At 43.2% G+C, this 24,423-nt stretch overlaps 1 protein-coding gene and 1 non-coding gene across 4 annotated transcripts; one reads left to right on the top strand and one right to left on the bottom strand.

Annotated features, from left to right (window-relative positions):
- Positions 1-16: 16 nt before the first annotated feature.
- LOC131103979 (PDZ domain-containing protein 4) lies at positions 17-23,701 on the bottom strand. 3 transcript variants are annotated; one of them, XM_078796880.1, is made up of 9 exons: positions 23,050-23,701; positions 22,749-22,835; positions 9,105-9,155; positions 8,486-8,796; positions 8,322-8,409; positions 8,127-8,225; positions 7,266-7,328; positions 6,849-6,950; positions 17-2,924 (listed from the first exon to the last, which is right to left on the bottom strand). In XM_078796880.1, the coding sequence occupies exons 1-9, from the start codon at positions 23,137-23,139 to the stop codon at positions 1,122-1,124; spliced, it is 2,694 nt and encodes an 897-aa protein (XP_078653006.1). In that variant the 5' UTR covers positions 23,140-23,701; the 3' UTR covers positions 17-1,121. The 3 variants fall into 3 exon arrangements, with proteins under 3 accessions (XP_078653006.1, XP_057906590.2, XP_057906591.2); XM_058050607.2 differs by lacking the exons at positions 22,749-22,835; positions 23,050-23,701 and adding an exon at positions 14,928-16,684; XM_058050608.2 differs by lacking the exons at positions 9,105-9,155; positions 22,749-22,835; positions 23,050-23,701 and adding an exon at positions 14,928-16,684.
- Positions 805-877, top strand: trnav-aac (transfer RNA valine (anticodon AAC)). The gene has a single exon. It is a non-coding gene; the product is annotated as a tRNA-Val (tRNA).
- Positions 23,702-24,423: the final 722 nt, after the last annotated feature.

Here is a 24,423-nt window from a genome sequence, read left to right as displayed (position 1 = left end):
TTTATTTCATAAAAAGTATTTTGCTGTAAAATGGAACACATACTACACGACACAACATTGAACAATCACGTCACCGTCGTCTATACGAGTATATTCACACAGGATGTCAAAGTACATGGAAAAGTCAATATGAAACATGCATGTAAAAAAAGTCTTCACATGGAAGGCCAAGAGGTCTATTTTTATTTTTTTTTACACGTGCAGCTCCTAACATTGATATTATAAATAGCATTTTTTAAATAAATGCTAGAGCTGAATATGACTGTTTAGTCAGTAAACAGAAGATGACTAAATGTGCTTTATAAATTCATTATCAGTGTTGAACTATGAATAATTGTGCTTCGTTTAGGTTTTGAAACTACCATCATGAATCTACCATGACCCAAAAGCACCATCTGATCTAAAACGGGAAAATCAGGATCAAATTCACCCGAAATCAGACAGCATTACCCCCGCTACCTCAGCCAGCCACCAGATGGCGCTGTTATCTTTATTTTCAAAGCTCGAAGCAAGTGGCTATGATTTTTTTTTCTGCCTTGCCACACCCAATCTTTTATTATTTTTTTTAATACCCATCAAATTTTGACCTGTCAACATTAGCTAACCATGATATTCACATTTAATTTCTATGAAGTTGGTGCAAAAAAATCTAAATACAAAAATGTGTGCTTTGTAGCTTGTAAAATGTGAGACATTCAAGATGTGCTGTCTTCCAGGTGCGAGCAGAGCAGAGACCGGGCTGCTACACATCGTCGTTCGTAGTGAATAGGTGAAGGCCTCGTTTACTGTCGAGGCCGTTCAGCAGTTTCCGTAGTGTAGTGGTTATCACGTTCGCCTAACACGCGAAAGGTCCCCGGTTCGAAACCGGGCGGAAACACGTTTTATGTAAATTTCCCCCCACAGAGGGACGAATAACGGTATAGCTAATCTAAACATGACGTTTTTGTCATAACCTTCAGGTTTTTTTCATAAATTTAAAATTATTATCTTAGGTGTCCAACATCAGCATTTGTTAAGCTGATGAACAGAATGTTAGTTTTTCAATGTTTTTTGACAATTTTAGTCTCTTCCTCTTGTTTCTTCTTTTCCATCTGATCCCAATCAACCTTCTTCTCTTCATCTCAGACCGTGGTGACAGACAGCAGTGGGTTGTAAACTTTGCTCCCGTCAGCAGACCTGCTCCCGTGCGTCAGCAGTTCCTGAATTGTGATCCAGTTGTCCAAAATCCTCCGACTTCGCTTCTTTGTGCTCCTGCGCTGGCACAGCTCCAGGATTGAGTTGGCTTCTTGTTGCTGCGTGGCCCCCTGCTGCCCCCCGGCGCCCCCCTGTTCCCGCTCCCTGAGGAAGTCCAGGCGGCTCTGCATCATCATCTCCCGCCGCCGCCGCTGTTCCCTGGCTTTTTGCAACTGCTGCTTGCGCTCCTCTTTGCTCCAGTAGCGGCCCATCTTCATTTCGCTCACCGCGTCGTCATCCGTCGTCATGCCGCTACGCTCCTCTCGAATCTTAATGGCCCGCGCCTTCAGGAGGCGGTCCCTCACGGGTCTTTTTGCCACGTAGCGTGACCCGTCACTGCGGATCTTCACCTTCCACTCCATGCGAGGGCCCAACGGTATTGGGGCGACATCCTTACAGGTGCTACCCAGGCTCATCGGGCTGACGTCTCCACCTTGGTGGTCGTCGGCGCCGTCTCTGGTTCCATGTCTGAGTCCCCCGAGCTTTTCACAGGTGACCTCACAGGGGGACCTCAGCTGCATGCAGCTCAGGTAGCGCTGAGGCAGCTTGGTTTCGTTCTGACGCCGAGACATGTACGGACTGTTCTCCGCACTGCGTCCTCCGGGCCTCGCGCTCGCCTCGTTGGCTTTAGAACCACGTCTGGCTCCTCCGTCCGAACCCCTGCGAGCGCCTCCCTCCCGGGACAAGGAGCCAAGTTTAGCTCCAGGATTGGATGCTCTCCTGTGAGAGTGGGACGCTTGGTTGAGGTTGGCATGGACGCCGTCCGCTCGCTCACAGCATCGGTTCGCTCTTTCTCTTGGTCTTGAGGAGCTCGACAGGAGCAGAGGTTCTCCTTCCAGGCTGGGTGTGGAAGGAGAATGGTGCTGTTCGTTGACAAGCGGGGTGCTCCTGCAGCTTTCCCCTCCGGTGTTGTAGGCACTTGTGCTGTCCTTGTCGGAGCGTTCCCTCTCTGGAAGTTCGTTGATGTCCGACAGCGTGTGGTGGCACGACTCCTCCGAGCGTGCGCTTTTGTCCTCCAGAGGCCAAGCCTTGAGGCAACGCTCCCTCAGCTGCTGCATCTTCTGCGCCCTCAGGATGTTCCGGCACTTGAACTCCAAGTGGCGCAGCTCCTCCTCCAGGAGCGCCATCTCCTGCTGCGTCAGGCTCTCGTTCCTGTTCTCGTCTAGCGAGACGCTACTGTTCCTCTCGTAGTAACACTTGACCTCCAGGAGCTCTTTGTACCGCTCGCACTCTTCTTCGGTCAACCCAGGCATCGTCAATCTGTCGCCGGGCTCCAACTGATCCGACCCCCCACCGCTGACACAGTCCAACCCCAAGAGGGAGTCCGTGCTGAATTGGAGATCCTGGGAGTACGCGAACGGCACCGCGTCGCTTCTGTTGAATGAAAACTTGCGCAGGCTTCCAGGTGTGTTGGTGGCGTTGGTGTTGGACGCGCTGGTTTGGTCGTCTCCGAGGAGGTCGTGTTCCGAAGACTCCTCGTAGCGCGTGCTTTCGTCCGTGCGACCCACTCCACTGTCCAGCTCCTGGCTGACGCTCAGCAAATGAGGCGAGTCTCGGTTCAGTAAGCAGCCGTGGCCCCCACAGGCAATGGTGCCGTCAAGAGGGGAAGGCGGCACGGAGGGGCCATGCAGATGGACGCCGTTGTCCAGTGGCTCCAGTTCTGCTTCATCTGGGTCCATCTGGTTGTCGTTCTAATGAAGGAGAACATTATTTACAAGCTTTTGGAATAAATACACACATTTTTAAAAATCTGTCATGACCCTCGACAAACCTTATGTAAAAAAAAAAAATGACATTACCATGGAATACTGCATATTATAGTACTAACCTATGCTTTGTCATTTGATCCATACTGCATGCTTAGTAGTACTTCTTTACTTAGAATTACATTAGAACTTGGCTTAAATATGCATAACCACAAAACAGTACCCTTAGGGCCTCCCAGTACCGGTTTATTTTTTTTTTGGAGTCAAAAAATGTACAAAATAGGTCCCCTTAACTAAAACAAAAATAATAGGTCCCCTTAACTAAAACAAAAATAATAGGTCCCTTTATCTAAAACAAAAATAATAGGTCCCCTTAACTAAAACAAAAATAATAGGTCCCCTTAACTAAAACAAAAATAATAGGTCCCCTTAACTAAAACAAAAATAGTAGGTCCCCTTAACTAAAACAAAAATAATAGGTCCCCTTAACTAAAACGAAAAAAGTAGGTCCCCTTAACTAAAACAAAATAATAGGTCCCCTTAACTAAAATGAACATAATAGGTCCCCTTAACTAAAACAAAAATAATAGGTCCCCTTAACAAAAATGAACATAATAGGTCCCCTTAACTAAAACAAAAATAATAGGTCCCCTTAACTAAAACAAAAATAATAGGTCCCCTTAACTAAAATGAACATAATACGTAGGTCCCCTTAACTAAAATGAACACAATAGGTCCCCTTAACTAAAATAAACATAATAGGTCCCCTTAACTAAAACAAAAATAATAGGTCCCCTCAACTAAAATAAACATAATAGGTAGGTCCCCTTAACTAAAACAAAAATAATAGGTCCCCTTAACTAAAACAAAAATAATAGGTCCCCTTAACTAAAACAAAAATAATAGGTCCCCTTAACTAAAACAAAAATAATAAGTCCCCTTAACTAAAACAAACATAATAGGTCCCCTTAACTAAAACAAAAATAATAGGTCCCCTTAACTAAAACAAAAATAATAGGTCCCCTTAACTAAAACAAAAATAATAGGTCCCCTTAACTAAAACAAACATAATAGGTCCCCTTAACTAAAATGAGCCACTGCACGCCACTAGGCACCTTATTGGTGACACGAGGCACCACAGCAAATTGCATTGGCCCGAACTGGCACCAACTGGCGCCGGCCCAACAGACTCTTAGCATTATTCCAATCCAGCCCAATGGGGTCTAAGTTCGGCACCACAGGTAACACAGTCGAGGTGAATGTTTAGCCCAACTCCCCTCATTTTAGTGAGTAGCTAGCAACAGTTTTAGTGTAGCAATATCGACGTTTTCATGATTGACAAAGTTACATAGGACCAAGACTAAAATGCACTCAAGCCTAATGCACCGTAGCTCTCCACGCTGCTCTCTCCTCTCCTGATTGAATATCATGCAAATGCTCTTAAACGAGCGATGACCCACCCCTGGGAGCACAGTTGATCTTTTGCCTAATTGGTTCCATGTGAATTCAGACTGCAAAAGGTATTGATCCTGTTCATCTTTTGTTCTTTTTCCTGGACTACGTCTTCACAACCCTCTCCACTTTCCCACAGGGCAGCAGATAAAACTTTAATCTCGGCTTGTGCGATTCCCTCTGATGAGCTCATACCTGGGTTGGCTCCACGGAATCTGAATGAGGAGACCTCGTGGCAGCTTTTCTCAGGTATTCAAGGTGGTATATTTTATCTCTCCGAGTACAAGGGTGTTATGAGTTTTGGTCCCCCCCCCCCCACACAAGAATCACCTTGTTCGTTAGGAGCAAGTGGAAGCACATGAGGTGTCCACCCACAGCTGAAGGTCTGAGTATTTCGTGGGAATAAACTCATTTTCCACTCTTTTCTTTAATCATATCATTCTATTATTTTAATAGAATGGTATTTTAATGGCAGGAATAATTAATATTGCCATACTGCCACCTTTAAGAACCCAAGACCCAGTTTTTATTTACACACAGTTTAGGTTAGTTTCCCCCTTAGCAACCTTTATTTCACCAGTTTGTGTTCTACTCGGAAGGGGAAACCTAGCATAAGAAGGGCGTGTATGAAGTGCTGTGTGTGCTGGCTTGGAGGCTCATTATACTGAAACGACAGACTTTTAAATCTGCCCTCTAGCACTCAGTCCATTAAATGTGGCCTGCATACAGATGTTGGTGATCTTACATGGAGCGTGGGAGTCTGGCTTTTGAACAGTGATGCAGAATAAGAGGGGGGAATCAATATGCTTGCCAATACGAAAAGTATACGTTTATTTAGGTGGTGATAGCATCGCGATCAAGGGCATGACTACTGTTAGTATCAGGGAGCTGTGGTTCAAACATGTACTGTAACATTTGGGAGCAGACCATGCTCCCTTTTCTTGGGAAAACAATTCATTCATTCATTCATTTTCTGCCGCTTATCCTTATGAGGGTCGCTGGGGGTGCTGGAGCCTATCCCAGCTGTCGTCGGGCGAGAGAAGCGGGGTACACCCTAGACTGGTGGCCAGCCAATCACAGTGCACATATAGACAAACAACCATTCACACTCACATTCATACCTATGGACAATTTGGAGTCACCAATTAACCTAGCATGTTTTTGGAATGTGGGAGGAAACCGGAGTACCCGGCGAAAACCCACGCATGCGCGGGGAGAACATTCAAACTCCACGCAGAGATGGCCGAGGGTGGACTCGAACTCGGGTTTCCTAACTGTGAGGCCTGCGTGCTAACCACTAGGACTCCGTGCAGCCTGGGGGATCATTCATTCATTCATTTTCTACCGCTTATCCTCACGAGGGTCGCGGGGGCGTGCTGGAGCCTATCCCAGTTGTCGTCGGGCGAGAGAAGCGGGGTGCACCCTGGACTGGTCACCAGCCAATCACAGGGCACATATAGACAAACAACCATTCACACTCACATTCATACCTATGGACAATTTGGAGTGGCCAATTAACCTAGCATGTTTTTGGAATGTGGGATGAAACCGGAGTAGTCGGAGAAAACCCACGCATGCACGCAAGCACGCAAGTGCCAAGTCCATGTCTTCATTTTCCAAAGTTCCTCCTCCATCATGAACCCCAAAACATGTTGAGTTATGTCGATGTCGACGGTGACTGGGCTGGCCAATGACCTTCTTCACTATCAGCAACTTTGATGTGGGGCTTGGAGGAGGAACGTGTGAGGATCATCCTGAGAATGTTCTGGGGTTGTTAGATGAGGGAGGAGGCTTGGAAGATGAAGTCTGGGACTTGTGAAGGCACCTTTCTTTGCCATTCCAGATGATTTAAGTTATTGAAGTCATTGCTGAGGGGCCTCCAGCTAGGACCCGAGTTTGCATGTTCTCCGTGGGTTTTCTCCGGGTACTCCGGTTTCCTCCCACATTCCAAAAACATGCTAGGTTCATTGGCCACTCCAAATTGTCCATAGGTATGAATGTGAGTGTGAATGGTTGTTTGTCTATATGTGCCCTGTGATTGGCTGACCTCACTGCTAGGCGACCCGAGTTCAAGTCCACCCTCGGCCATCTCGGTGTGGAGTTTGCATGTTCTCCCCGTGCATGCATGGGTTTTCTCCGGGTACTCCGGTTTCCTCCCACATTCCAAAAACATGCTAGGTTAATTGGCCACTCTAAATTGTCCATAGGTATGAATGTGAGTGTGAATGGTTGTTTGTCTATATGTGCCCTGTGATTGGCTGGCCACCAGTCCAGGGTGTATCCGTGAGGATAAGCGGTAGAAAATGAATGAATGAACAACAACAAAGATAACCAACATGACGCAAGCAAGAATAAAACCACCTTCTAAAGGACAAGAATATATTTTTAGCTCAGCATGCCCAGACTGGAGCCCTGTAGCACTCCATCCCTGTGGACCCCCTGATCCAATTTCCTCACCTCTATCTCGGGTCGTGCGAGGAGCAAGGAGACATTAGTGCTGTCCTCTCTGGTAAGGATAGCAACCGCCTCTTCTCTGTCCTGGATGTCCACTCCATTGATCTGATAGGAGCGGAAGAGCTCTTTAGTTCATGTAAACATTATTAAGAAGAATCCATCATTGTGTTAATAATGTTTACGGCAGTGCAGTTCTATCAAATACTGTATATTTATACACCCCCCACCCATCATGTGGTTCAACTGCGTCATCTTAATAGGAGTGAATTTTGTACTAAGATCATCAGTTTTGATGAATCGTGGTATCATATGCAGTATGTACAGTATAATGCAATGCAGTTCTACATCCCTGCAAACCACCGTGGTGACCTCAGTTTACTGCTTTTCATGTTCATCTGTAGCGTGTGTGTGTTTTTGTACCTGAAGTATTCTGTCCCCCTTGCGGATGCGGCCATCCATAGCAGCAATACTGTTTGGGTTCACCTGGATAAGAGCAGTAGAGACTTTGTTAGACACACACTATGACACTTAAATTTCGGTACCATAAAATAAAATAAGTGGCACGGTGGTCGAGTGATTAGCGCGCAGACCTCACAGCTAGGAGACCGGGGTTCAATTCCACCCTCGGCCATCTCTGTGTGGAGTTTGCATGTTCTCCCCGTGCATGCGTGGGTTTTCTCCGGGTACTCCGGTTTCCTCCCACATTCCAAAAACATGCTAGGTTAATTAGCGACTCCAAATTGTCCATAGGTATGAATGTGAGTGTGAATGGTTGTTTGTCTATATGTGCCCTGTGATTGGCTGGCCACCAGTCCAGGGTGTACCCCGCCTCTTGCCCGAAGACAGCTGGGATAGTTTATTTTTTTATTTAAATTTTTTTATTATATTAGAAAGGTCCTGCCTTTCTAATATAATAAAAAAAAATTATTTTATAATTTGGTTTAAAAAATAAACCAAAATTTTTTTAAAAAGACAAAAAAAATTGTTTTAATTTAAAATATTTTAAAAATGTAAAAAATTAAAAAATACAAAATTATAAAAATTTTTTAAAATAAAATAAATAAAATTAAAAAAGTTACTGATTGTAAAAGTACCAGATGGAGGGGTAGGATTTAATAAGCTTTGCTTCTTCCTACTCCTTTCGGACATGTGGAACTGGGAACTGATTATGTGATTAATTATGTGATTAAACTGATCATGTGATTAATTAATCAATTGTAATCTGATGCATGTTCAAATGAAATAAAACCATTACCATTAGCATAAAGTTGACATCCTCACCTCGCCGACATATATCCCGAGATCCTCCTCATCGTCTGTTCTGTAGCACACTGTCAGTCCGAGTTTATCCTGCTGACGAGACTTGTACAGCTCCACTTCCTACAATTGTTAGAGACATGGACAAAATGTTGGTTTCATAGATGGAGGGGGGGGGCACAACTGGCTTAAGGCTTAAGTTAGTGTAAGATGAGGGACCTCATATTCCAGCTCGTCCTGCCTGTCGACGTCATGCTGACTGATATCAAAGTAGTCTGCAGGGTCACAGTACACAGGCTCCAGGAAACTGAAGAATAAAATAAATTAAAAAAAATTGTAATCTCCAGTGTGAGATCACGGAAAATGTTATGTATGTCACTGACAGTTCATTGAGTAGATACGGCTCCAGGAGTGGGGGTAGAGGGGGCGACGGTGGAGGCTCAGGTGGAGATGGAGCTCCACAGGGATGCTGTCTGCTCTTGCTGAGAGTCAACATGTGTTGGAAGCTGATGTCCGTTTGGGTACAGCTGTCCACACAGTCGGCCATCCCCATGGTCATCGGTACAATCACAGCAGGGGGCACTGAGGGAGCTGCACGTCTGCGTGTTCCACGCCTCAGTATGCTGGACAGTAGAGGGTCCCGTATGTCCAGGGTGGGATCCCCAGATAGGTGGGAGAGATCCTTTCTGTTCACCTGAAGAACACAGATGATCATGCAAGTGGCATTTAGAAGTGTGGAGGAGGGCTGCAAAATACACAAGAAACTCAAACGGATGCAAATATGAATCAGTTAGGATGAAGTGGACATGGAATGATGACAGGATGATGAACAAACTACCGTTGTTGACAGGACAACAAGCTACAGCAAATGAAACCTCTGACGATATATCCATGGATAATAGTGAAAAGGTCACAGACCGAGGGGGGGGGGGACAAAAGGATCTTTCATCTTTAATATCTAAATGCACATCACAATGAGCAGTAGAGCAGAAAGCTTGAGACCTTCAAGAGACCGTCAGCATGGAAAGAGCATGGCACGCTTATGTGACCCTTCTGTGAAGACACGAAAGGACAGCAACAATGGTGCGGTTAAAGGTTATTTTTGTCTGGAAGTCTGGAAGTAACCCACACAGAGGTGAGCTCTTTGGTCGAGGGGCTAATAAATAATAGAGCGTATTTATACATAAAATACATTTGAAAAGCCCTCATGTCCTCCTTCACTACATCCATAAACCTCCTCTTTGGTCTTCATCTACGCCTCCTACCTGGCAGCTCTAAACGCAGCATCCTTCTACCAATATATTCACTATCTCTCCTCTGGACATGTCCCAACCATCTCAGTCTGGCCTCAGTCTAACCTTATCTCCAAGGCCTGAACATGTAATGTCCCTTTGATGTAGTCGTTCCTGATCCTATCTATCCTGGTCACTCCCAATGAGAACCTCAGCGTCCTCATCTCTGCTACTTCCAGTTCTGCTTCCTGTCTTTTCATCAGTGGTACTGTCTCTAGACCAGGGGTCTCAAACTCAATTTACTTGGGGGCCACTGGAGCTCGGGTCTGGGTGAGACTGAGCCGCATCAGGTTTTCCAAAAAAAAAACAAAAAAACGCATTTATTAAAAACAAAAAAATTTTAAAAACTTCGCTTTGGTTCCAAATTTCTACAAGAAAAGCTCAGATAAAACATTCCACTGTTCTCAAATATCTTCTTCATAAAATAAGATGAAAAATAAATAAATCAAGAATAAAAAAAATCAATCCGTAATAAATAAATAAATAAATATAATAATAATAATAAAACGGCAAATAATAAAAACTTAAGAAACCACATATAGTTGGTGGGTAGACAAATTATTTTTTTTCAGATTAAAATTACCAAAGCATTATTAGAGCCCTGTAGACATGACAAAACACGACTATAGTCACATTTATACTCTTTTTATTGACAACATATTACGCAACTGCAGGGTCTTGAGACACATGCAAACTCAGCAAACTAGAGCGCTAGCGACCTAAACGGTAGCCTTCAAGTTATTTCCTTTAAACTTAAATAGCCAAAAACTTACCACTTCCACACGGATAAGGAGGATACCTATTAACAGTTATTTAACCTTTAACATGAACATTAATCAAACGTAATAATTTTTTCTGGGTACATGATACCATACAGCATCCATATCAAACTTGCGCGGGCCGCACTAACATTAAACTTTCATATCAAGGCGGGGGCCTCAACCCATTGTCCTTTTTAGTCACTCTGCTAAGTCTAATATCTGAAATAGTCTTCTGGTTTTCATTTGCATAGATTCATTCTACCTCATCATTCTGTAATGATCCTGAACAGCTACATGTGTTTTTTCCCACTCTTGTTTCCATCCCATATGCGAAGGTCATAATGAGCATAATGAGAGGCATGTGGCTGCTAATGTAAGGTTTAACGTAGCTTGTCTGCTGGCCTGTCTCTTTCCTTGGCTGTTTTCATATTTCATCCTTTGTGCAACCAAACCTACGTGAATGTTCTTGCTCCTCCCCCTTTTTGTGATTTCTCTGATGGCTCTCACCCACTCTAACCTCCTTTGCACCCCCACTCCATTTTCCTTCCCTGCCATTGCACCCCCCCCATGCTCCCATTCATCTTGCTTCCTCTTCGCTCTATAGAACTTACCCCGCCGTGCTGCATCAGCACTTCTGTCTGCTATGTCCCTCCCTTGGAGATGTCGACCCACGCTACTCTATTTTTATTTCAGCCGCTTTTTCACCTTGTGTGTGTTTGTCCTTCCTCACACTAACGTCCCTTCATAAATCTCACTGCCTCTTAATGTGCTTCACGACAACAAATAAGACATTTGATCTCTTCCAGGTGCTTGTGTAATTACTGCTTGTTCAGAAAGATACCAAAGCATCAAAAAGGCCTGCAAGGAGCACCGCTATGTCTATGAGTGACAGGTATGAATACTGAGTGACACCATCATGGTGGAGGGAGGAGGGTTTTTTTCATTCATTATCAATGAGTGTGCTCATATTGCTTTGAAGAGGACTTCATGCTGGTTAATAGCACTTGTCTACCCAGACCTGATGGACCATCCATTACACACATCCCGGGGTTAGTAGGCCATCACATATACACTCACTGGGTTACAATATTAGGCACTTCTGTGCTGATAAGACACAACACAAAATTGAACATGTTTGTCTGTGCCTCCCTTTAACAAGAACACTAACATTAACATTATTCTATATTAAGTTCATAGGCTTGTCTTACTCCTGGCAATGTGAACCAGGTGGGGGGTGGGGGGTCCTGTGTGGCTTCTTCGGGCCCATTTTCTATTTTTATTTCTTTGTTTTCCTTAAAGGGGTTCTATCTTGTTTTTTTTCCACTTTTCTGACCTATAAGTGTAGGTAGAATGTTGTATTCTCGTGTTAAACGATGCCAAAGTTTCAGATAATGAAATTTACACATTTGGAAGTGAGACCTGAAAGAAGTTTGGGATGGCTCAAAACGCTCGGTTTCAAAAGGCGTGGTAAAACTATGCCCTTGTGATGTCACAGAGGGACGGACTTCCTTATATGGGCGCTTTCTCTCCTCCCTCTTTGCCACATGCGGCAGACGGCACTTTTCATGAAAATTGTGCACCGGCCACACCCGGTCTAGAAAATTAGGGCTCGATGTGTTGTTTCTGTACAGGTGTACCTAATAATGTGGGCTCAGCCATCCCCATATTCCCTTTGTGTTTGGAGCTTTGTATTTAACATGCAACTAAAATTCAGAGAGACTGCTGCGGCAAGAAAAAAAAGAGAGTGTTCACAGCAGGAGGTGGGTGGTGGCTGTATGGGCTGCGGAGCTAAGGGGTAGAGGCTGGATGGAGATGAAAGAGATGAAAACGCAGACCGCTAAAGGAGAGAGAGAGAAGGTTGGGAGGAGGCTAATGATGGAGGGAATTTGCGGGAAAACAAAACAAGCTCTCAAGGAATAGTTTGGGTGAATGTAAACATTGAACCAGACAGGTTGAGGGTTCTTGTATAGAAACACAATGGGAGCTCCTGGGAAATAACTAAGTGGTTGATGCATAATTAGTTTTTATCTGAAAGCCCTTTAAAGAGTTGCTGTACAACGGGGGGGAGGGACAGGACTATGGAGAATTATGTTGCATATCAATGTGTACATAAATACATACATTGTTTTGCAGCAACACAGCGTCAAAGCAGACTAAAACTGGTCTATTGCCCAGTTTGATTCCACCACAATGGATTTTTTCTCTCTCTCTCGCCATGCTTTGCAGACATGAACAGTCACCTCTGAGAAAATCAATCCAATCGGGAACAGTTGACCTCGCGCTAGCGCTAAGCCCTCCTCTCTGACATCACTGAGCCTGGCAAACCACACTGATGAGGCCCACAGAGGTTAGGAAGCCTTTGTTAGAACATTCAAAGATAAAAAAAATATATCCAATGTAATATATAACGAGTTGTCAGTTTCCACAAGTTAATTATATCTATGTTTGCTCCCAGTGAAATTAAATTACAGGCCAGTTGGCTGAACTTAATTTGAGAAATGAATACCAAATGCTGTGAGGCGTTGAAAGGTCTTAACTGCCTGTGGAAATGTATTATATATTAGAATGGTGTAAGGCATACAATTTTGTCTAACAAAAGCATGTAATGTATTTTAAAATACTGAAAAAGTGTAAGCTAGAAAAAGAAAAATGTTACTAGTACTCATGTATAATTGGAAAATCACTATGCTTTTTTTTCCTGCAAACATTTAATTGTTTGCAATTATCAGTTTATTCATGCTATTTTGAATTAAGCGTACACACAGGCACACACACACACACACACACACACACACACGCAGGGATTTTTTAATGACACCGGTTGCCATAGTAGCCGCTTCCCTTGATACCAGCATTACTGTGTCAGAAAAAAAAACGGTTTACTCAACATGTTAAGTCTTGTCCAATTCATAATCACACCATTTAACAACGGACTATAAATTTTACATTTGGCTTGCAGCATGCGTTTGTAGTCGAGGAGGGTTTTGGGTGGCAATCGATTCCCACCACCGGGGTACAACATTGCCGAGGCTGGATGTATTATGTATGAGTTTTAGTCCTTTGGCAAGAGAGCCAACGGATTTAACATGTTTTGATTTGCACCTTTTTGCGCTGCCGATGCTGGGTTAATGCTCCCTTTGTATGGTTATTATTGAAGCAAAATAATGTTTGGATTAATAATGCTTTGGCTGTGTTGACTGCAGCGTCTGTGGTTGCAGTGTGCATTATTCACCTCGCAGCTCATGCTTGTTTTTTTTTGTTTTTTTTTTTTTACAAACCATAGCCTCATAACACTGAACATGTCACCTACTGAAAACAAATGCTAAACCCTGTGAAGACAACACACGCATTTCCTGTCATGACAAATCCTTCAGGCTCAACAGAACTCACTTAGAAAAAACCTGCATTCATTTCCACATCACACTGGTTTCATGAACACATCATAGACAGGCTTTCACTGCACCCTGTTGATTTTTGAAGGGGCCTCAAGCCTGTCTATACACTTCTTCTCCATCAAGTCAATTGCTTCTGACACATAAGGCCAAAAAGTGGGAAAAAAAGAAGACTTCTTTTCCCTGGATGTTTCATTAGCATGCCCATACAGGGGCTCAGTCTTCCCCTCTCTTGCTTCTGGCACCAGATACAGCCTTATTAAGTAGTCCGGGCCCCTAAGAAGATGCACTAGTGTCCCAAATGGCACATCAGGCCTCACAGATAACAACACCTTGTGGTGAGGATTGTTCATGCCTCGTGATCACAACGCTTATGTTAGGTCACCACGTGTATTACCTATAGTCCCCATCAGGCGCTTCCTTGGGCACTGCACCACCAGATGAGCATAGATAAGCTCTGAGGTGGTGCTGAGGCTGTAACCCTGGCAACCTCTCTCTCACTCACTTTTATTTGAGTCCATCTTTAACAACCTATCCATCCTGATTCCTCGATGACTCCACTCTATTTACTCCCTCTGCTTGTTCTGATCTTAATCCATACAATAGCAATTAACAATTAACAAAAGTACAATTAACGTGTATGTTTTTGGAATGTGGGGAGTACCCGGAGAATACCTAGGCAAAGGGGGGAATCGAACCCAGGTCTCCTAGCTGTGTGGCCTGCGCACTAACCACTGTGTGTGTTGAGTTCTTTAAAAAAATAATGGGCTTGCACTCACCAAAATGTATATCAGTGATAACAGTTGTGATGATTTGGACACCACATTATTTTTACATATCATTACATGATCATAACAAAAACAATGGGCTTGCACTCACCGAAATGTATATCAGTGATAACGGTTGTGATGATTTGGACACCACATGATTTGTAGATATCTACATAATTATTCGAAAAATAAAGTTTTATTCATGTGGAGTCATTTGGCCCCATAACTATACCCTAGGTTCTTACTTTGGAGCTGCACTGTGTTAGAAGCAAAACAGAAGGCATCGAAGACGCTAATTAATGAAAATGGCAGTGTCGGACGGGAAATGTTGACTTGCTTTCCCCAGGACTAAATCATCCATTATCCTCAATTCATTATGTCATCACTATACCTCAATAACATAACTAAATCTACATAGAATAGAAAAGCCTTAGTCTGCAGGTTCGGAGACTGTGTCACATATGGAAATCAGTCTCGGATATGTAGGACTGAGAGCTAAAATGGGACTTTTAAGGAGCCTCCCAAAAAGGATGTTTAATGACCTGTCCTAGAGAAAGAAAGGAATATATGTCAGACAGTCATTGGGAATGATACAAGGGCGAGGGCTCACCTGGAACATGACCCTGTATTGTTCTTCTGGCTTTTGGACCACGCACATGTTGCACCCCATTGTGACGTTTCACACACTGCAGGACCACAGAGGTCCAAAGGAGTGATTGGACTGGATCTTATGCCAACCGGTTCAGGTCTTTGTCTGTGTCAGTGGGATGCCCCACCCTCTTCTGCCGTGTTATAACACTCCTCTTCCTCAGCTTCACATACAACTCATCCCCGCCGAAATCGCAGTGTGCTGGGCACCATTTGCTTGTGCTTTGTTCAGAAGTCAGACCATTTGTGTTCTGGGCAAAACACGTCACTCGTATTCGTCCATTGTGGGTGTAGTCTTCTGTTTGAAAAAGTTTGTGCTCCTTTCAGACACATCCCTTTCTAATCCTGTGTCTTGACAAAGGTGATTTGACAGCATGCTTGCTGTGCTCTGCCTTCAGGTTTTACTACCATCCCATCACTCCTTCGTGCTTCTGGAAGTGGATGGTTAGATAAATGTACTTTTTTCCCTTTTCTTTGGCCTTTCAATGAAATATTGAAATATCATACTCGCTTCAAATGGCTTCATCTCTTGCGAGCACTCACTATTGTGAATAAAATCCTCAGATTGATCATATCTGTTGTCAGATACCATGAAAACTACCAAGCTACTGCTTATATTAGCTGAGCTTCCAGCTGCAGGGCACGGCTGAATGACACTTTAAAATGAAGTTAGTGACCTCTTGAGATGACAAATGAGTCAATAAAGTATTCTATCTCACCAGAGAAATCAATATCTAGTCTGATTGGATTTTGTGCTTGACTATTAGAGAGGTCAAGATTTCCACAAGTTTCATGAATGTGTCATTCTTTGCTCTCTGCTCTATTGTGTTTAACTGTCCTCACTGATATTACCCTCAGCTTGGATTCCACAAGGAGGATCTGAATTAAAAGAAAGCAGGATCTCCACATAACTTTCTGCCCTCTGAGTCTAATCATGTTGGTTTAACCTTTTATCTATAATCCTCCTGCAGCAAGTGTCAATGCAGTCACAGCTTGAGCCGTATGTGAAGCGTCCGCGGCACCGCAGGCTTCCAGTGACAAGCTATTACAGAAGCTAATCCTTGATCAAGGCTTCACTACACCTGTATCCTTTCCGGAGGCGCTGTAATCCCGAAGCCTGACACATGCGCACCGTCTGTGACACGCATGCAAGAGCAGGGAAAAACTGTCAGCGCTCAATGAACCTCCAAGAGGAGCATGACAACCTGAGTCAAAGTGAAGACAGAACATGCAACAATGTCAGAACTACCTCCGCTTATGCAGCTTAATTCCCATAGATAGAATTACTGCAGTCCGGCATCTGCCCTTGTTTGCTTTAGGAAGTGCACATAAGAAATGAAGAGTAAAATAAGCACGTGTGCACCTGGTAAAGTTAGTCTCCCTTCAGATTCCAAAAGGAAAAATTAAGTCCATTTTTGTCCTCCTGTCTTCTGCCACTGAGTCAATTTGACAAATCCAGAAATGTTGGAGCAAAGAAGTCCAAACCATGGCCAGCATCCCAGGATGTCAGAGACAGGTCTGCATCAGCAGCAGCAACCTCACAAGAAGATGTAAATGATCCTCAGCTAATTGGTGGATACTTCTCAGCTTCTCCCCTTCGGGCGTGATGGTGAATGCTGCCCCCCCTCCCACTGCAGCGTGGGGAACACAATAGGCGGCTGTTTCCCACTGACGAGTGTCTGATCGTCAGTATACTCTGCACTGAGCTGTTACTACTGAAGCTGCTTTTTTTTTTTTTTACACTACAAGTGTTCCCTCTTCTCCCCCCCCACCCTCTTTCTCTGCGTTTCTAGGGCTGGGCTCTCTTTGCTATGCCCCCTCCCATCATTTTGCCCACACCTCATTTGCTGTCCTCTCCCTCCTCCTTGCTCCCGCCTGCCTCTCTGTGCCTTGCTTGTCTGCAGGCAAGAGAGCAAGTACAGGGAAGCCTGTCTGCATTGTGTTAGAGCAGGACTGCGCATGAAGCCGCATATAAGTGAATGAAATAAGAAGTGTCGAGGACGAATAGGAGAGAACTTCATTGGCCTCATTAGAGCGTGTCAGCAATTTACCTTGACTTGGTGGAGGGCGACAAATAGAAGGACGAGGCCTCTTGTTCATGCCCAAAGCAGGTAGCGAGCTCAGCACTGGCTGTGCATTTAGATGAGGGCGTGCACCGCCTTAAAGAAGCAGAGATGGGAAACATTGGGGGTGGGGGGGTCCGGGGGTTGAATAACAGGTGTGACAGAATGAATAAAAAAGAGGGAACAAAACCAAGTGACAAAATGCAAATGATTGTGTGGGAGAGCAGGCAAAGATAGGGTACAAAAAATGTTCCCATGGTAATCCCAATGACTTGTTTAGGGTGAAGCATGTTGTGTCATTAAGTATCTGTGATTATAGATTATTTATGGGTGAAATCATTTAATTTCATCGTCATACATACATACATACATACATACTCTGAAAAATAGCCACACTAAGCATCTCTGACCTTTCTGAGGTGATAATAACATTTTCCACCTGACAGCCGCCTATTCCATCAGTTTCGACTTCCTCTGCTGAATCAGTCGTATATATCAGCGGTCAACGTGAAAACGTCACACGGCCTGACAGGATTTAAGAGCGGCTGCTTCAGTGTCTGACATCTACAGAAAGAATAGAATATGAGAGCAGTCAGGATAATGAGGTTTACGCGTTTGGAGGTGAGCCCTGAAAAAAAATTTGAGATGGCTCTAAATGCTCAGTTTCAGAGGGCGTTGTAAAACTGGAGATTTGTGATGTCACACATGGGCGAGCTTCCTTATATGGGCGTGTGCTGTAGGCGAGATACGCTCTCTGCCCTCCCCTAAGTTCTGCTTTTGTGTTTACGTTGTTAAGAATGGCTCGCAGGAAATGTTTACTATGGCTGTAAGGGAAAGCTACATTTGTTTGCAATTCCTAACGACGCCACCATCAAGCACAAGTGGTTGGAATTCCTGATTCCCTCCCATCAAAAGAAAAATATTTTAATCTGTCAACAGAATTGTTTGTGAACATTGGCCAGTATGCATCTGGACTAGCTGACTAGCTTGGGTTTAACACGGATGCCTAAAAAGTGATTGCCTGGAGTTCAGAGTTCACGCATATGGCTGTATTATTTTTTTATTTCCGTCTTGCCGTAAGGCCAACGCAGGCGGAGCAGTACAGTGTGGTCCCAGGGTTACTTTTAATGGATAATACGAGTGTAAAGGTGACTATAGGGGTGTTGTTTCATGTGTGGAGGGCTCTAGTCATGTTTAAACCATATCTAGAAGATCGTAAACAGGTTTTCTATGTTCTAACTACCAAAATATTGGATTTATCAAATAAGGACTTCTACTTCCATTTCACTTATCCGCAATAAATGAGGGCTTACTGTATGTACAGTTGAAAAATAAGTCAAAGACCAAGGATTAAAGACCATGCCTTCATCTGTTCATCCAACAACACTCTTACTCTGCTCATTAATGGCATGGTGGAGGATGTTGTTAAAAAGCTACTAGAGCACTACAACCGGATGAGTCGACAGATATACGTAGACAACCTGGCACGTGTCCCGGTAGTATGTGTGTACATTCATGAAGGGACAATTAAATATGATATATTTTCTTTCACTGTCAGTGTAAATATAGTTGAGAGCTAATATTTCACGTGAAATACAGAGTAAAACTACAACCAAACATATTGTGCCATCCAGTAGACAAAGATTTGAATTAATAAATATTATACATACATACGTAAGTACAAGAAAGGAAAGTTTAGTATTTGAGCAGTTCCAACAGAGAACTTCTGGAAAGGGGCACAGCAGAAGTTAATGAAAAACACTGTGAACAGTCAGTGTCTTCCCAGTGAAGCTTCCTTTGCTTTCGAGAGGCAGATGGCAGGAATACTGGGAGAATCTTAACATCGGTCTCATCATTTATTAAACCACTCAGAGGAACAATCTGCAAAGTATGCAAAAGACCGCAGCAAGATGCATGTTTTGTTTTTAATTTAGTGTACTATATGAGAACGTAAACATGAATAGAGAGAGTTGCAATGAAAGAGCTATTACAGTGGCTTCATTCACATTCTGGGAGAGTTGCTGTGCTACTACTGAAAGCCATTTCACAGTAGAAACGATGTTTGCCTCAAAGCAGAACTGAGCTGCTGTGAGAAGGAGAGTGTGGATAAATGAAAGACTCAAAGAAAGCAAAGGAAAGCCAAGAAGTGGACAGAAAGAAAATGAGGCATGACAATAGAGTGAAACAGGCAGGTAAACAGATAAACACCTTGTGGTGCTCAAGCCCTTTCCCTTTCTGTTGTAGCCCATTTTAATATATAATAAAATTAATGAATTGTAATGAATAAATAATATTCATTATAAGCAATTTTGTATTCCTCCTTAATTTGACTTGCATGCTCTCCACATTAAAGAGAGATGCTATAATCCTGAGTGATTCTCGGTGTGTGTGTATTGTTAAACATAATAAAGAATTAAATGATTTCTCTGCAACAGGAGGCAGAGTGGCATTTGGGTGGGTGGGGCTTTTAGTCCCGGTTGCCAGCGCATCTTTTTTCTTAATTCAACTGCTTTTTAAATAAATAAGGGCTTTCCAAGTGAAAAAGACAGCAAAAGGGCCTAATAAGTTTAATGCAACGGTGGCGCACCCCACACAGTGGTAATTTCATCCAGCGCACCACTGTGCGCAGGTAATTTGGCAGACTGGGTTGTGCCGAGATGGCCGTGGTAGCGCACCAGGGGAGGTGTCCACATTTTCAACTTTTGTGACAAAACAATGCGCCAAAAGTGCGCTTAAAGCTCGCTAGTTCTGACCTGATCTTTTCCTGGCGCAGGCGAAGCGCACCCTGTGCGTTGCTCAATTGGCTGACGGGTGCACAGTGTATACATGTAAAAAAAAAACTCACAGTCAGGGTTTTCAGAGTGTCATAATGAATAATAGCATAGCAAACGGGCCTAATAAATGTTAGACTAATGCAACGGTCACGCTTGGCTGCAACGTCTCTCCTACATGTCTCATCCTAATTTCAGTATCACAGCATCAATCAACCACAGCTGCTCTGAGGTATCATATTCAGCAGAACTGTGAAGTCACTTTAATATCTGATTGAATTATTTGCATCACTGTCCATACATGCAATTAATTACAAACTTTGTCGCTCATTGTATGTTATTTAAGTGTGTAATATAACATGGACATAATATGCTGCATTGGACTCGGGTAAAATACAAATTTCAAACATTTTCATGTACACAGCTTGTCATAATTTGGGTCACCCCACCACCCCCATAGACACAATACAGTCCATCCTTAAGTTGTTTTACTATGGTTTGTGGATTCAGTTGTTTTAGGTTTGACTTGGTGTCAACTGTGGTCAACCGTAGCACAGGCAAAGGTTAGCTGCCCCACACATCCATACTCACACCAAATGTTCATTAAACATGAGAGGTCTGATTAAAACCATGACATTTCATCGGTGTGCGTTTAACATTTGGCTGAGCTGACCTTTGGCTGCCTACTTGTTGCTTTCTTTTCCTCTCCTGTCCCTCCCTTCTCTTCTAGCAAACTGATTTTTTTTCTACGAATGAGTCACTTAGCAATAGGCTGTAATAGCAACTCTTAAAGGGCAACGCCACATATTTTGGAATTTTTATTCACAATCCTTATGTGAAACATGAACACATATTTATTTCCCTTTCCTGTGCATTTTAGCGCGAGAAAACGAGTTAGAGCTAGCTAACAACGTTTGTCATGGGAAATACCCATTTTGACGCTAAGGCCCTCAAAAAAAAATCTAAAAAAAGCCAACCGTGTTCAATTTACATAACTGACTTGTATATTAGCTGTGAGATCAGAGGCTCAATAATTTTATACGTGCTGTCTTGCCGAATACATTGTTTCATTAAAAGAGCATTGTTTATTAATCAGTACAGTTGACTTACTTGCCCACTGGGACTGAAGTGCACACCTTCAAGCATGAGGAGCAAAATCTCATTATTCTAGTCTATTCTCCCACTCGAGCAATTGTGATTTCATCCAACGTGATCCCCAGAGACCCCATTTTTTTAAAATGGCTGCTTTAGCAGCTAGAAGCTTTGCTATTAGTCTAATTTAGCTCAGAGCCGTGTGTGACAGCGAGCGAGTGGGGGGTTTGGTGCTGGTGAAGCACAGAGTGGTATGAAAGACGGAAGAGACCCAAACAGGTAAGACCCACTGGTCTGTGTGTCCTATTACAAGTTAACAGGTAAGTACACTGATTTCCAAATTAGACCAGGCTTAAGTGTGTAGGTGCTGCGCAAAGTTGCATTGGAGTCAATAGATCATACTGAGACAGAACGCATACTAAACTAGATGATGCAATGTCATTGCGTTTGAATGCTGAAAAGCTGAAGCGAAACTGAAACACTTTGAACAGTTACAAAAATCTAAATTTTGTATCAACACAGGAGTCATTCGGAAGCTGAAGCCTGACTGAAATGCAGTGGAAATATGCTAAAACGTATAATGAAAGACTAAATTGGTATTTTGAGCTCAAATCGTTAATTGAACCAGACATCTCTGGGTGTGGATCCAAGCGCTCTATCAGCTGCGCTATACAACTTTTATTAATTTGCCACAATTGGGGTAGGTTATGCCAAATAAGTCTAGTCCCATCATGTTTTGCGGCACTGGTGTTTAAATAGTTGTTAATATTATAATAGGCTTTAATTTCGTGGCGCAGCACAAACTGTGGCGCACCCCACACAGAGGTAATTTCGCAGATAATTTGGTGGACTGGGCTGCGGCAAGATGGCCGTGGCGGCGCACCAGGTTAGGTGTCCACATATTCAGCTTGGCGCAGTGACAATTTTGTGACAAAACAATGTGCCAGAGGTGCACTGAAAGCTTGCCAGCTCTGACCTGGTCTATTCTTGGTGCAGGCGAAGCGCACCCTGCGCAGTGGTGAATTTTCTGATGGGCGCAGAGTGTACACACGTAAAAAAAAACTCAAAGGCAGGGTTTTCAGAGTGTCGGGCAGATTTCAGTGGAATTAATAATCACAGCAACCACTATTTAATGTAACTGTCTGAACCAGAATGTACTTTTTTGTATTAATTGTCCCATCACATCTGCTGTCAGATCAAAGACGTCAAGAGCTGAAAGTATGTTGCCAATCGAGGCTGTCACAAAATGTGATGTATCTGTAGAATTCAATGACAAATAATTCAGTTTTTACAAATATAATCATACTTAAATATCAATGGGAGTTAGAGAGTTAAATTTAAACATGTTTTATTGTAGTTTACAGTGGATTAGAACTACATTGCATCAAGTACCGCCTCAGTATGGATTTGGGAGTATCCAGACACTGTGTAGCACTCTTGGAGCAGGATTGGTATTTGTATCGGTATTGGACGATTTTACTCATGGATTATGCCGATCAGTTGATCGGCTGATCAGAACACCCATATATACAGTATGTACATTTCTTGTGTTAGATATCTTTATTTTGTGGTAGTGGGCCTCATGATGTTCCCTGTGATTCTTAATTATGGATGTAACTCATGTTTTTATGCAACTCTGGGATTACCGCACGATGACTAACGAGTGTTAGTGTACTGTAAACCAAACTTATCCCAGCCAGGTGTTTTAGACCATTTGCTAGCTGTGACGCTTCTCCTCCCACGCACGCCTACTTATTTGCCCCAGGCTCAACCAAATCAATATATCATTAACCAGGCTCTACTCAACCCCCGCATGGTTTACCTCCCTCACATTTCATGCTGTGCATCTCCCTTTACCTCGTCTCTCATCTTCACTCCTTTGGCCTCCCCGCTCTTGCTGCAGGTCTGTCCTTTGAGTATTTCTCTGAGCCCAGTGCTGATGTGCTGCAAAGTATGAAAGCAGGGTAAAAATGGGAGGGTTAAAGGTGTGTGTGTATGTGTGTATTGGATGGGGTGTGTGTCATATCATGTGTGTAGCATGCGGGCAGGCATTGCAAAGATGTGAGGAAATAGCAGAGAAAAAAAAAGGCGAAAGGGGGATGGGGAGCCTGTCTGGCTAAAATGAATGTGTAATTGCTTGTGGTAGCTAAATCCTCACCAGGCAAGTGAGAGGCCGTCGTGTCAGAAACAACACTCCGTCTGGATGGAGCTCATGGACCTCCTTGACCTCATGGAAGGCTGTCAGCATCACTGCACATTATCAGCAGGTAGCACCACACCCGCCCAAAGCAAAAGCAAAGCAAAGTATGTTAGCAAATATCTTTTCAGCATTTTTTTAATTACAAATTTGAACTTATGGACCCTTAGTTATACAACCCCTCATTGCCGATCATTGTTTATATACTCCATCATCCTCTTTTTCCTGTCACTATTTCACTCCACTCAGAAAGACATGTGGAGGGGTGAAGAAGAGGGTAATTAAAATGGGGGTGCTGTGCAGTCAGATGTAACCAGCGAGCAGCCTCACCTTGCCTCCAAGAGTAAAAAGAAGAGCTGAACAAGTGTGTACTACAATATATTGTTTCATTTTCATTTGTTTCCTGCGTTGAATCAGCCAACCTTTGTGACCCACTAGTCCCTCCCTGGATTGCAGCAGGCCCAACGCTGTAGTATGGAGTTGGGGGATACATGTGGGATAGAATCAGAAGAGCACTAGATCCCACCTGCTATAGTGTGGTTACTGCAGAAAAAAGGGGGATTGGCAACACCAGGGAGGGTGCAGATGGAGGAGTCACCTTGAGGGAGAAGCGGGGGAGGAAGGAGGGAAGGAACACAGTAGTAATTCCGTTGTACAGTATATGTTTTTATGTATTTGAGATAACTGTGCTGAACAGTTTGGAATAAATCTAATACTAATAGCTGATATTCTGGTAATATCCACAACTTTAGTTGCAAAGTCGATGAAATATTAAAAATATAACTACATACTCCAGTAATGGCTTTCCCACTTTGATTGATGTTTGAGTTCCATTTGTTTTGATTCCATTTGTTTGTGTTCATATCAAGCAAAGTGATCAAAAAGGAAAGCCTTTTAATTAACAAAGTCAATGTTGGGTAATTTAACTGTCTATAAAATATTACTATGTGTTAAATTATATGCATTATAAAATGGTTTGAAAGGATTAACGATAGAACCTTCCCACATTAAACAACAACAGAGCCATCTTGTGGCGAAATGTATATTGGAAATGAAGCTAACCCAGTGTTTATTGTAGCATGTTTACGGAAACAAGAAATGTGACTTTGGATACATTTGCTCTCATTGTACAAAATATACAGGCACTTAAGATTTGTGTAGTCCTTAATAGTCTCTTCCTGTCCTGTTTGGTTGCAGATTCAAACCAGACTAAAACTGCTACACACTTGATATCGACGTGTCATTGCAACAACATCCAAAATCCTTTACGTATACAATGATTTAAATGAATGATGCCAAATGTTAAAATAATGACAGTGGGTATACTTGGATGTG

Source organism: Doryrhamphus excisus, linkage group LG15, assembly GCF_037039965.1.
Source record: "Doryrhamphus excisus strain RoL-2023G ecotype Guam linkage group LG15, RoL_Dexc_Guam_v1.1, whole genome shotgun sequence".
NCBI lineage: Eukaryota > Metazoa > Chordata > Actinopteri > Syngnathiformes > Syngnathidae > Doryrhamphus > Doryrhamphus excisus.
The sequence above is the reverse complement of the archived record's forward strand: the minus strand, read 5'-3'. Positions and strand labels throughout refer to the sequence as shown.